The sequence below is a fragment of the Argiope bruennichi genome, chromosome 4 (genome assembly GCF_947563725.1).
Source record: "Argiope bruennichi chromosome 4, qqArgBrue1.1, whole genome shotgun sequence".
Classification (NCBI taxonomy): Eukaryota; Metazoa; Arthropoda; class Arachnida; order Araneae; family Araneidae; genus Argiope; species Argiope bruennichi.
The window spans coordinates 68,998,921-69,014,500 of NC_079154.1; the positions used below are offsets into that span (position 1 = coordinate 68,998,921).

Genomic DNA, 15,580 nt, shown 5'->3' on the forward strand with positions numbered 1-15,580 from the left:
AAATTCATATCGTTTTCATTATTATTATAAACATTTTATCCTGGTTGCTTCCTCCTCTCACACTATTGGTGATAACTAAAGTATGAAGATTTGGCACATTTTTTTATAGAGTAAGATGTAGTAATTACATTTAAAGTTAAATTTCGAAGGTAAGAACAGAAATTTTTTTTTAATACTTTGTATGTATCTAAATACCACAATTCTTTCCAGTAATATAATTGAATCTATGATATAATATATTATCTCTCTTTTAACTTGAAATTTTCCTTTCTTATTACAATGTACTAAATATTTTATAGAACCAAAAAATAAATAAATAAAAATCATAGAAAATATTCAAAAATTTTTTTACAATTTCTTATTACAGATCAAATTTCAATGTTGAGTGATTTCAGTTATTATCCTTATATATTTTGTGAACAATTCAGCAAGCAAATTATTGAATTAATTGAAATTTAATCATTTCATGTTTCAGATTAAAGTTTAAATTTTAGGTGAGATGACAGAGGGAAGGGAAAAAAAAAAAAAAAAAAAGACAGATGAATAACACAATGAAAGAAAAAAAAAAGAAAACAGCCTTTCAAATAGCATAAATTACATGGCTATCAAAATTTGGGATTGAATTGTTTTCAACCTTTTCATCATATTAGATTTTTAGAAGTATTATAAATGTGCTATTGTTTAATAACCATGGCACCCTCTGAAAATGGCAGAACATCTATATGCTCCTTGCTCACAAATCACTATGCCTTTGAAAATCTCATAAAAAGTTTCAAGGTATTAAGTTTCATATAAAAAGGAATGATTATTTTACAACTTTTAAAATGCAACAATGTAAAAATTAAATCATAATTTTCAGGCTTGAAATAATTCAAAATTTCTCTCTTTCCTTACTCTCTTTAAAGATATACTTATAATTTAAATATTTCATTAAATCAATATAAATTTTACTATATTCACTTATGATAATAATAATTTAATGGAATATTATTCATGAAATTACAAACAATCCTATGTATATTTAAACAGATATTAGTGTTTTCACACCTTCTCTCATTAATTAAAATGATTGACAATCAATTAATTTTATAAGACAATTCAAACTATCATCATCTTTGATTGTGCACTTTTCAAGTGAAATTTCAGCTTTATGTTGGTTAAAATACATAAGACTCATAATAATAAATACAAAATTTTGTTATATTTGAAATCAAATTTTATTAAAATAAAATTTTTATTTTTTTTTTACATTATGTACAGTTATATTTCTGAGCAGATAATTACATATCTTGTACACTCCATAAATATGCCTCTTCTTGTACAGCTTTAGAATTAGTCATTTTTTCAAAATATTTCCGTTCAAAACCATTTGAACGATCAACTCCATCCCATCTGTAGCCAGGCTTTATACCAAAGCGATTTGGAGGTGGAGGGGGGCCTTTGTATTCAGGAAATGCTAAAAAGTAAATAAAATGGACATATTGTATTTGAAAATAGATTACACAAATTACTTCATATTCAGTGCATCATATTTTATAAATACAAAATTCCAGTTAATTATGTAATTATTCTCAAATAATCTGTCTCAATTTATATCAAACAAATATAATCATTTTATACAATTTTTCATGCCTTTATTTAATTCTAAATCGTTTTAGGGTTATTTTTTGCATTTATTTATGAATTCAGGAGAACATAGATAATTTCAACATTTTCGATTCAATTTCATTGATAATTCAAACACATCTCTGATACCTAGAATTTCCTTTAAAAATAGTTATTGTCTGTTATTCAGATTATTTAGGTTAATTTTTAGCCCAAACTAAAAACTGTAAAAAACTATTTCTATTTCTGAATAGTTAATAAAATAAATCCATGTTTGTATCCTCTGTGACTGTAAATAAATAACATTTTAAGATAATTAATTAAAAAAAACTTTACTCCAGTGCAATGTATTCAATAAAAAGAAAATAAAAATGTGAATTTTCAAAAAACTTTGAACGTTTTAGATATAGGTGAATTGTACTGAATATTTAAAGTGTATTTTTTAATAATTATTTCAATTTTTTACTAAAATTGAAATAATTATTACTATTTAATTATTACTCTTAAAAAGGATTATCACTTTATGTTTTAAAATTAATTTCTGTTTATTCATAAATTAAATATTATTCTCTATAAAACTAATAAGTAAGAAAAAAAATAGATCTTTATTGGTTCTTTACATTTAAAAATTAACCCCAGCTTTGTCGTATTTATTTTAAAATCAACTTAAAAAACTTTTTGGATAAATTAAATTTTTATTATTATGTAATTTATTTTTATGTAACTTTTTAAAACTTTTTTCTTAACGACTGGAAATAAGTAACATTTCTATTTAGAAAACTTCTTTAAATGATGTAAAAAAATTTTTATGGTATTTAAGTCAGTATATATACATCTGAAAAGCTAATGATGTCTCAATATTTTTACAATCTCCATATACTATCAACCATATTTAATAAAATATTCTTATATATGCTAACACTCAAAACAAAACAAAAAAAAAACCCCTTCTATTATCAAAACTGGCCAAGTTATAAAGCCTTGAATTTCATTAATTCAGAACAATTAACAATCTCCTTAAAAAAATGGGGGGGGGGGTCAAGTGATTCGATAACGTTCCTTGATGCTACTATTGAAATCCTCTAAAACAGTAACACTAAAACTTTATAACTTGGCCAATTTTGATTGCAGAAAAGTGGACCAAATTTTCTTAAAATGTTGTTGTGTCAAAAACTAAATATGATAGATAAGATTAGGAGACTGTATGAAAATTTAGATATCATCATTTTCCCAAAAATATATTTATTGACTAAAACAACACAATATATAATCATTTAGAAAAACTCTCTAAGAAATATATATCTGTACCTAATGGATAAGAATTTAGCTGGCAAGGAATTTCATTTGCATTCCAAATTCACTGTTGGCTTTATTTTTCTGTCCATGATATGATAGTAGGTAGTGCCATATGAGAACAAAAATATAGGTATAACAATTTTTTAATGATTCGATAATGGTACCATAAGAAAGGCACACTGTCTTGGAAAGTTTGAGGGTTATTATTATTGTAAATAAAGTACAATCTTGTATTGCCATTTGTTATTACTCTATAGAGTTGAAACTAAAACATTTGGTAGGCTTATTTTATTACTTTTAGTTTCAGTATATTCAAGGCACCTCATATCCATATCATGTAAAAGGGTGTACTAGATAGGTAACAAGTTGGTTAATAATATTGATTATATTCCATACCAGAACTGATTTCTTTTTTCTTTTTCTTCTTAATATATTCAGCCATAGGATCATCATCATGGATCTGAGCCTTAAGTTGCTCTTCTAAATCTTCATCACCATGGTACCTGGCAAGAGGCTTCATACTCTCATAAAGATCGTCAGATAATTTCTGTTGCTGGCTTTCACTCTGTTCGATTCTGTTAATAAAATTTACTTTAAAAAACAGATGAATGAAATCATTTCATTTTAAATGTTAATATTAAACAGCATAAAAGTATATTTGAAATGCTGAAAGTCTCTTTTAAAAATATATATATCAGTTTTTCATAAAGTTTTAGTATTAGAAGAATTTTATCCATAGATTGCTAATGAAAAATGAAATGTAATAATATAGAAAAGTAAAATACACTTGTGAAAATATAAATAGTGTGGTATTTTTAGCAAAGAATCAGATCTAATAGCACTTACAACCAATAATTTTATCTCTTTACTATAGATAAATAATATGAACAAATTGGTTGTTCCCATCCCACCTTAGGCATATAGAATAATAATTAAATGATCTGGATGCTGTGACAGCAATGGTAGGAAGTATGGTTGGATCTTAAGGACCAACATCAGAAACAGTACAATTCAATAGGTGGTATGTCTGATCATTAGTAGGAAATGGCCAACCCTGCACAGATGCTATACCCACACTGTTATTAAAAGAACCAACCACCACACTAGAAGCTTCTTATCCTCATATCTGAGGTATTCCCAGGCTACTTTTTAGTAATTTTTTTATAGCTTTCATACAATTATTTTTCACAGAAAATATTTTAATTTAAAGGCAAAACTAATACAAGAAATTTTTTTTAAAAAAATTGGTTAATACATGTAACAAAATTTTTAAATGATAAAATAAAATTCTAAATTAAATATATACAACAAAATCGATAGCAAAAAAAGTAAGCAGAATATCATAAAATCAGTTTTTAATAAACTTTTACTTATGAGAGAAGAGAAAGTTATCTAATTTTGATGAAAAATATTAAAGGATATAATCATTATAGATAATATTTTAATTTTTATAGTAGTATTATAGTATTTTATGTTAATGAGAGCTACTTAACTTTTCAGTTCTTTAAGTGAAGCAGAATAAAGGGGTAAAAAATGAGAGATAATCTAGTGAGATTATTTTGTTCATAATCATGAGGGGAAAATATGAAGTATTTAGTTATTAAATGAAATGCTTGACATTGTAAGGGATGGAAATATTTTCATCTTTAATATTTTAAATGTAAAAATTTACACAAAATAATATAATGCACAAAATCACTCATCATCAGCAAAACTTAAAAAGTTATTGAAAAAAGTTATTTTTCTACTTTTTGTTCAACAAATGTAAGATTTTACCCTTGAATGTAGATTTCTATAATCTACAAATGAATTCATTTTAATTTCATTTATATAGATAATTCATGATATTCAAGAGGAAGGTTTGTAAAAAAAAAAAAAAAAAAAGATTTTTACATACAGAGTATGAGAAGAAAAAAAAAAGGAATATTAGTTTTATTTATATAGAATGTTTAGTTTCCTACATGTATCTCATACAAAAAAGCTTAGCTGCACACACATATAATGAAAAAAAGTAAAAATCACATATTTTATTAATTGCCATAAACTTTTGTATTGCTTCAAAATATGTGAGAGTAAAGTTTGAAAAAATAAAACCTATACAATAGTTTGTATTTCGATTATATCAAGATGACATTCCATCAGATTAATCTTTTTTTTTCTGAAAAAAATTAACAAACATTAATTTATATAAAATACATTTTTATCTCTTTTTCCCACAATCCAATTTATTAACAATTAAATTTTTTTGATAACTAAAATTGTGGATATAAAGATCATTTGAAAGAAAATGCTTGATAGGTCACTATCAATAGTCCTAACAATTGGACGAGGAGAGGAAAAAGAAGGGAGAAAAAATGACTATTAGGAATGACTTTTTGGAAAATAGAATATAGTGAGAGAAATAAATTATGAGTGACCAAAGACAATTATAAATTATTCTGCTTACATGAGAAACATTAGCAGATATAATTGAATACACTGAACAACTTTCTTTAACAATTTATTTCCCTGAGAAATATAGGGATAAAATGTCTCCTCTAACCTTAAATATGTCTAACCAGCCAGATCAAACAAGTCTAACAAATCATTCATTCAACCACACAAATATTTTAAAAGAAAATTACAGCTTTATTATAGAGGACATTAATTATTAAGGATTGATACTTTTTAATCCTATAATGCTGATTTAGACAATCAGATATTTTCATGTAAAGATGGAACCAATTTCATTGTTAAAAGCTCAATACCAAACCCTAAATATATTATAGCAATTGTTTTCTTTAACAAGTTTCTATAATTTACTTTATCATTAATTCATCAGTCCATCAGTTATTCTACCAGTAAAAATATTAGAGCCTCCAAAGTATTATCCAGGAGATACACAATGGATAAATGATTATACACTGTGGGATTATATTGGGATTTATGAATTTTTTTTATGAATATTTCCAGAAGTCAGAGGGTATTTAAGGGACAGACCAGAATCAATAAAGAGGAAAATAATAATAATAACAATAATAATAATTATATATATATATATATTGCAAAGAAAGTAGATATTAATTTGAAACTTGCCATGATGCCTTTCCTTGATTTGGGTAAAGCTTTAATGGATTTACATAAATAAAGCACATATGTTTGAAAAAATATAAAATTTTAAAAAATTGCAATTTTTCTCAATTTCTTGTTTATAAAACACAAAGTTTTCAATTAAGTAATACAAAATTTATGATATATATTACAAAATATTATTAAAGCATTATATTGAAATCTGAGAAAAATTCTATAAAAATTCAAGGAAATTGGGGCATATCAGTAAATAAATTTTAAATATGCATGTTTGAACTATATTATATCTTTCTTCTCCTGATTTCAAAGCCAGATATATAAGACAAATTATGTTTCATTCAAATACAATTAAGATTCAGAAACTGATGTTGCAGCGGGCTAAATTTTACTATCCCTTAAAAAAAAAAAAAAAAAAAAACTAAATTATGAGAAGTATTTTTCAGAAATTGATATTCTTTAAACTTGAATTTTTGAATAGTTATCAGGAGATTAGAAAAAAGTTAGAAATATACTAATAAATAAAGTATATAACATAAATCACGTTAAAAATAAATGAAGTAATTTAGGCATCACAGTAAATTCAGCATAAAAAAAAATAATAAAATTATTATGCTGTCCATTATTATTTGTTCAAATATTAAATTCTTAATATTATATAATATCATTCACAATATAATTGAAGGCATTTAGATGTATTGATTGCAAATATAAGCTTGAACCACGTCTTGCTGGAATGAGAGTTGCAAGGAAAGCTATAAGCTAGTTTTTGGAAGGTTTCTGGAAGTAGTATACATTATTCTTTAAAAAGAAAGGTGGCTAATTTTTTTACTGATGTGAGCCTTTGTAATTGGAACTGGAACACAAATTTGATGTTCCAATTCATCATATAGATATTTTATAGGATTGAGATCCAGACTTTGAGCAAATCAGCCTACTTCATCACCATCAATATCAGCAAACCAGCTCATGCTTTGTGAACAGGAGCAAGATCATATTGAAATGAAAACTGACCCCTTCCTAGTAATTGGCATGAATTAGAATGTTGAATATGAGTAAGACCATAAAACTCCACATCAATAAGAGAGTTTATTTTAAAAGTATAATGTTCTAGATATTACTCTTATTATTTTTTTCTTTTTCTTCTTTTCTTTTGCACAGAGTCTGCCAAATAAGTTACGGATATTAAAGAATTAAAGGTTACTATGAAAGATAATGTTTGGAACAGTGCAAATGTCATGTCTAAGAACACTTGGGGAGAATAAGAATAATTCTTTGATAATCTCTCAAGTACAGGAAGCAGGAAACATATTGAAATCTAATGAAATATGTGATCTTATTAAAAACATTATAAAGTATATACAATAGATGCAGAAAAACAAAATGTTTTTGTGTAAAAAATTTTATAATCAGGACAAGACTTTGAGTTCATGCAGTGTATGGTATTGAGCGAATACCAGTCTTATATGCCACTAAGATTTTAAAATCTCTAATTTAAAATTTCTAAATGTATATACAGCATAAATGAAATTATGCAAAATAAAAATGTCTAAAAGCCATGTTCATTACTCACCCCTTGCCCCAATGAGCATATTTCTGTAATAATTCTGTTTGCTTTTTCTCTTTCTCTAATTTTTCAAGAATTTCCCCTTCAAAATTCCGCTTTTTGCCAGACTTCTTGTCTCTGACAATGGTCTCAGCATTTCGTCCAGACAATTCTTCATTCAACTGAAATTTATTAAAATTTATAAAACTACAGAATAAAAAAGAGAATATTAAATTAAAAGATTAGCACAGGAACAGCATTTTAATACTAAAAAAAAACAATTATGAAAACATTTAAATGGCAAATTCAAGTAATTATTCACAATCTTTACCAAAAATTAAAATCAAAGAGGTAAAAATCAATTGACACAAAGAAATCAATCAGAATTCACACTAATAGCAATAAATATAGAATTTACAAAATTTATGTAAAATTATGAAATTTCAAGATTTTAGAATTCTTCCTACTTGACTGATGTGTTTCTTCTCTCTTTCTCGTAACTCTTGTGTTTCTTTTCTAAGAGTGGTAGCATTTTGTAACCCAGCTTTCAATCCAGACAATGTTTCTGTAGGACGGCTTCTTGCACCTGAAGGATATACAAATACCTTCAAATTTTTTATTACAACAATGTACTGTTTACACCTTGTTTCAACATAGCCTTAATTCATTTGCAGCATTTTAGTGATAAGATACTTCATTTATAAGATGAAAGAAATAAAGTCTTGGTTGTTTGTTATTTCTAATGGTGAAATGAGATCGTCCAGTGATTTTCTGAGAGTAAGGATAACTCTGTTGGAGTATGTAAACTATGTAAACAATATCATCAGTAAGGAATTATTTATAATTGATTATTTAATAAAAGATCACTTATCTGATGTTCATTTAAATGAAGCTGAAAAGAAAAATGAAGAAGTTGCTCTATTTTTCTTTAAAAATATCTCACATGTTTGCCTTCGCTTTTTGGTATGTTGTGCAGTTGGAATGCATGAATTTAGCCATTACATAATTCAATTTGTAAGGCAGATATTTCTTGCAATGTTCTATATAAGTACTGTATTATATATACATGGTACTATTTTTTTTTTTCAATGACGTGCTTCCCCCCCTCAAAAATTGAGAATTAAAACAAAAATAAATTTTTGCATATATTAACTAAGCATTCTTATTTTGAATAATTTATGAAGACTAGATGGAACATCCAATGTAATAATCTGATAATATTATGAGAGTGTCAACATTATACTTGCAAAATAGAATAGCAAATAAGTCATTACTAGATATTTATTTTATTTAATACTGTTAATTATTAAAAATAATTTTATAATAAATCTCATTTTCCTTTATGTCTTCAAAATAATAAACAATGCAGTTAAATATTGTAAAAGTCAATAATTTTTGAAACAACATTTTTCCAATAAACATTTTTGATAATTTTAAATACTTTTCTGCTGCATTAATTAAAATTATATGTAAGTATGCATGTATATATATAAACATATGAGCATACACACAAATATACATAATTCTAATATGAAATTATTTCTGATTTCCATTCAAATAAATTTTACAGATTTTTGAAAACAATAATCACTGCTGTTAACATTATATAATTCAGAATGAAATTTGAACTCAGAATATTAAGATATATCAATTCAATTTTGTACAATGTAACTAATATACCTTTGTCACTTCTTGAAATATCTCTTTCCCTTGGAGGTGACAGATCACTATCTGAATCTTTTTCTTGTTTTATATTTCTTTGAAATGGTCTAATCCTTTCAGGAGAAAGATCACTATCTGAATCACACTTTTTATGCTTATCATTAGTAGGTTCTTTAGTTCTTTTGTACCGATGTTCTTTAATGTTCTGTACTTTCCTAGGAGGACTAAGATCACTGTCAGAATCATGTCTTCTTTTTTCTTGTGAATTTGATCTATTTCTACGTGGAGGAGAGATATCACTATCGGAATCATGCCTTCCTTTTACTAGTGAATTTGCCTTATTTCTATGTGGAGGAGAGATATCACTATCAGAATCATGCCGCCCTTTTCTTTCTTTAGATGCTATGGAAGTTTTATGTGAAGGAGAGAGGTCACTATCTGAATCATGCCGCATTCGAGAAGATTGGTTTTGACTTTTTCGAGGTGGTGAATAGTCATTATCAGAATCATGCCTCCTACATTTTTTTGATTCTGATGAGGTATATTTATTGTCTTCAGAGTGAAATTCTCCATTTTTATCTGAAATTAAATATAATTTAATGAATCATAAAGAAACTAAATAAAAAAGAAACAGAACAGCAAGAATGATTTCTTAGAAAACAAACATCAAAGATAATTTAACTGGAATGCTGAAAAATACATGAAAACATAGTACCCTTTTCAAAATAAATTAAATCATCAGAGAAAAAGAATCAAGGATTATTTTAAGGAACTTATTATACTGAAATACTTTCCCACAAAGTAATAAGAAATTAAATTTATTTTAAAGAAATTCAAGAGTATAAGATTAAGAGTATATCATTTACAAATATTATTACATTTTTCAAATTTTTAATTTTTTAGTAAATTGAGCAATTGCAGCCATTAACACAAATTAAAAAGTGCTTAAGTGCCAGTTACAAAAAAAGTTTTTTTTTTCCCCTTTACAAAATTCAACTGGTACAATGCTTGTTTATTTTGCATTTAAGTACTAACTTTGAATGCTTACTTAGTATACATTTAGAAATAACATTTTGAAAAATTAGAACATTAAACTAAATGAGAAGGATAATGCATTTTTAGAAATAAAATTATCGGATAGTAACAATATGGGAGCAATAAGTAAAACAGAGAGAGTTAATATGTTCATTTCCTATTTATTTATTGTATAAGTAGGATTTTCTTCATTTCTTTTTTACAGAATTAGCAGAAATAGTCTCAGTAACTTCAATAACTGCAACAATAAAAGATATAAAATTCAAGATGAAATATATAAAGGATTTATAAAACAAGCAATTGGAAGAAACATACTAGGTGAAGAATCCAATCTTTTCCACTTTGAAGGCTCATATATTTCTTTTATTTTAACTTCTTCTGGCCTTTCATCTATTACTTCTGCAACTACAGGAGCTTCTTCTTCTTCTTCCACAATTTCTTCTCCACCAAATTTAATGGCTTTAATATCGATATTTTCATCTAGGATTTTTACTCTACAAAAATTAACTTTTTTTACTTGTCTATAAAATTATACTGAAAAAAATTATAAAATTTTCATAAATATCAGTCAGATATATACAATTAAAAAAAAAGCTTAATTAGCTATTTTTTACTTTCTCAAATATGCAGTATAGAGATATTATAGTCAAAACATTTAATATGAAATTATAATTAAAACATTTGAATTCGAGATTTTGGGGAATCTCCACATTATTAAAGAACATGTAAGAAAGTTTTAGGGAGACCACTTCTGCTCATTCCATATATTGCTGACTAAATGAAAAAATAAACCATTCATTAAATAATTTTTAAAAAAATTTCACCATAATCAGAATAGAAATAATATAATTTTTTTTTCCTTTATTGCAAAACAAACAAAAAAAATTCAGATAATAGATTATTACTAATTTCTACACTGATTTTTTAAAAAAAGAATATGGATTGCAGAAAAATGTATCATTTCACTGCTACAGAAAAATAGTTGACATTATGCTCTCGATGTCTTTGAATTTAATAAATGAGAAATATCATTTTCATGCATTCAAATTTTCACATATATTGCAAAAATTCAGCAATAAACCACTATTTTATATTTCTTATATTCTTTATTTAAGGGTTCAGCACTTTTTGAAAGTCATTTTTCACAAATAAAATAGAGAATTGGGAATATTAAATGCGTTTTCTAATATTAATGAAACTCTTCTTCATTTTCACTGAATATAATGCAAAATATTGCCCTCACAAGGAGAGGGCATGGGGTTGAAATCTGAGATCGGGATCAGATTTAGTATAATGATGGTATACATTTAGAATGTTCTTTCATGAAAATATTAAAACACAATGGCCAATCAATTTCGAGAAAATGGTCCTCAAACTTTTGGTAAAGCTTATATACTGATAACTTGACTCCTGTTTCGATGACATGGTTGTCTAGGTAACCTAAGTAGGTTGTCTAGGTCTTGTATGTGTAAGGTCAGAGTTCGAATCTGGCTAGGAATTTTTTTTCTTTTTTAATAACTTTTATTCAATTAAAAATTTATTATCAAAATACATAATAATAAAATTAAAATTTAATTAACTATTTACATATAGCTTTAATTAATATGCTACTTATTTTTATGCAAGGATAAATATTTATTATTTTAATACTTAAATTGTAATTTAATATTTAAAAAATAGTAATAAATATGACAAAAATAGTGATAATTATTAATTATAAATACTCACTTCGTAAAAAAAAAATTATTCAATATTTCTAAAAAAATATCTTATATACATTTACTTTCTATTATATACAAGAACCAGAATGATAACTATAGTAAAAACATTTTAAACAAATATATTTCAACATCTTGCACAACTGATAAATGATGATTGTCCACAAGAGCAAGGTTTCTTTAAAAGATCTATGGGGAAACAAACTTTATTTACATTTAAAAATATCTCTCTTTCATCAGAAAGTTGGGCAGTGTATGATATATACCTTATCATCTTATTAAAATTTGATGATGACAATTGATTGAATTTTTACACTATCTTCACAAGAATTTATTTCTTGCTCATATTCAATTAAATAAAAATTTTGTATACGCTTAATATGCTTTGAACCACCTGCCTACACATTCAATAAATTAATACCTGTTCTCTACTATTTTTTTTTATTACTGCAGTTGGAGATGTTTGATTTCATATTTAACAAATATCAGCTGCTCTCTTCAATTTTTGATATAAATACAGCTTTGTTGAGTTAGAATTGATAATTTATTATTATTAAAATCCAAAAATTTGAGAATTAATTGTTTGAAAATGATGCAAGCAAGTTAAATTATCTGTAGCCATTAATGTTACGTTTTTAATTATTTTTCCTTTAAACATTAAGTTTTAAAAGAATAAATATTTATATTTATAAGTATTCATATATAAATACTTGCATAAAAATAAGTAGCACATTAATTAAAACTATCTGTAAATAGTTAATTTTATTTTGTTTAAAAAATGCATCTGTATTTATAATTTTTTTCATTTAAAATTTTAATTTTATTATTATGTATTTCAATAATAAATATTTATTTTGGATGAAAAAAATTAAAAACATATTAATTAATAGCATTTGTAAATTTTTAATTGAATAAAAGTTATTAAAAAAGAAAAAAAAATTCCAAGACAGATTCGAACTCTGACCTTACGCATAGAAGACGGTTATCTAGACAACCATGCCATCGGGATTATCGGAACAGGTGTCAAGTTATCAATATATAAGCTTTACCAAAAGTTTGAGGTCCATTTTCTTGAAATTGACTAGCCATATTGTTTTAATATTTTCATGAATGAACATTCTAAATGTATACTATCATTATACTAAATCTCATCCTGATCTCAGATTTCAACCCCGTCCTTCCCCTTGTCAGCATTATATGATGGTTTTCAAAATATTAACACTCAGAAATGATTATAGTTAACTTTAAAAATTTTACATCATGATCAAAATGAAAGACAGCATGTTCCTTTTAGATAGGTAAAACACTTTAGTCATCTTCAATTGCATATTTCTAAGTGCACAAAGGAAAACTCAATAACAAAAACTATTTTCTAATTGTCTTTCTAATCTCCTTCCAGCAGGATAAATGTAATAAAATATATATCAGGATTTAATTTTTTAAAATATTGATGATATCTACTCTTTAAAAAAAGTAATAAAAATATTATTATGAATGAAACTACTCAATTTTTTCAATACCAGTAAGATTAAATTAATCTGTATTATCAACTTATACAATCTCTAATTAACATGATTTAAATTTTTTTCTTTGATTTAATGTTTTAAACTGCTCAATATCAAATTACTTGAAATGCCCATAGTGAATATAAAGAAAAATTTTGTTCTCACAAACAAAATGTATGATAAACTTAGTATGAAATTTATGAATGTACATTAAGGTAAGTATCCCCGGTAAAAGGTTTATTTACTTATTTTTGTCCAAAGAGATGAAGGGTGAAAAATACTTGGAACTTCCAGAAACTGATGGTTTGCATAAGATTTGGCAACATCATTAGATTTATAACCTCATCTTATTTTTGCATTCATTAATTAATGTAAGCTGCATTTTAAAAATAACTTCTAATGAATGAACACCCCAAAGAAGATAAGCTATTAATTTTTAAATCATTCAAAGCCTTTTCTTTGAATTATTTTTCAAAGAATTATTTTTTTGAGTTGTCATCGGATTTCAGTAAATGGTTATATATCACTTACCATAATGATATCGCTGAATAATATTCAGAACAGTTTATATAAATACTGGTCAGGAATTAAATAAAAAAAATTTGGGGGAAGTAAGACTATCTCTCTAAAATAATTTTTGAATCAGAAATATAATCCCTTTTCATAAATTTACAATATGTAATTATTTATAAATATATGCAAATAATAAATTGCTTAAATACATTTTCTCATAAGAATTAAAAACACAAAATATAAACTTTACAACATATTTCTTTTTCATATTTTTGTTTACAATATATGATATAGCATACATATGGAAGCATAAAATTGGATTTTTCTGTTTTATATAAAATTTTTATCATTCGTGTGAAAGAAACAGTGCTGAAATATAAATCTGATGTATAATCAACTAAAATCGACATTTATCAAACAGAGTGTAACTCAGTCATTAGTTGAAGAGATCTAATTGCTTTAGTAGTAAATATTTGCTTTAGCATATTATGTAAAACAAATAGCTTGTAATCTAATTTCATTCAATGATTTTGAATTTTAAAAATTTTGAAGCAGAACAGCAAAAAATAATTTATTTAAATCAGCAATGAAAGTAATTACTTTTATATCACTTTTTTTTCTACTTACGATAAATATAAATAAATCCTGGAAAAATATCATGGAATAGATATATTTTAAACTGAGAGATTTATCTAAATGGTGAGAAAAGATATTGTAAAATTCAATAAGGAGATGAGAAAATAGCAAGACAAAACTAAAAAGTCCTCTCCTCAAAAAATAAAAAGTCAATATTAGAAAAATTATAATTTATTACTATTGAACTACATAGCCCAAAAGGGTTTTTGTGATATATGCTCTTTAAAACTGAAGAAAATGCTTTCATGCATTCTATAGAACAATTTTCCAAGTTTTTGTTCAAAGAAAAAGAGGGAGGATGCTATAGGGTATTTGAGAATTTGACGAAAACAGAACATGATTTAGGTCACATCAGGGATGAAATTTTCTTTCAAGCAATAAACATTTAAGATAAATTTAGAGAGGGACATCATATCTGCGGTTCTGTTACAGCTAAATATGATTAAAAAAAAATGCAAGAACTCACAGCTGTTTTGCTTATAACGATATAAATGTAATGATTTCTTTAAAAGAATGTTTGAATAGTAACTTTCAATGAGTGAACCTAATTTTTCATTTCTTCATATTAGATATATATTATGCACTTTCAATACGGCACGATTTCGGACTCTAATAGAATACTATTACAACCTTACCCCGTTAAATTGAAAAAGAAACAATGAAAAAATAGGCAGGAGAAAGATTCCTTTTAGATTCACAGAATTATGTAGAATGTTAATAAATATACTTACTTTGGTACGAGTGGGTTTGAGAGAATTTTCTTAGGCTTCTTCTTTTTCTTTTTCCCATCTTCTAAATATCTCTTTAAATATTCAGTTTTTGATTTTTCAGTTGTCATTATTGTTAGTATAAAAGAATTATTTTTACTAGAAATTGCGATATACACAAATTTGAAAAGTAAAAACAAAAATTTGTTTATTTAGTTTTGGTTAACAGTCATGGTTCACGTTAAATAAATTTTGGCGTGAAATTTTTCGCTTAAACTACTATTATCTGAG

The 15,580-nt window shown here is 25.3% G+C and overlaps 1 protein-coding gene across 1 annotated transcript; it reads right to left on the reverse strand.

Annotated features, from left to right (window-relative positions):
• Positions 1-1,240: 1,240 nt before the first annotated feature.
• On the reverse strand, positions 1,241-15,511 carry LOC129965962 (BUD13 homolog). The gene is made up of 7 exons (XM_056080272.1): positions 15,314-15,511; positions 10,526-10,704; positions 9,194-9,754; positions 7,981-8,099; positions 7,541-7,695; positions 3,298-3,476; positions 1,241-1,456 (listed from the first exon to the last, which is right to left on the reverse strand). The coding sequence occupies exons 1-7, from the start codon at positions 15,418-15,420 to the stop codon at positions 1,281-1,283; spliced, it is 1,476 nt and encodes a 491-aa protein (XP_055936247.1). The 5' UTR covers positions 15,421-15,511; the 3' UTR covers positions 1,241-1,280.
• Positions 15,512-15,580: the final 69 nt, after the last annotated feature.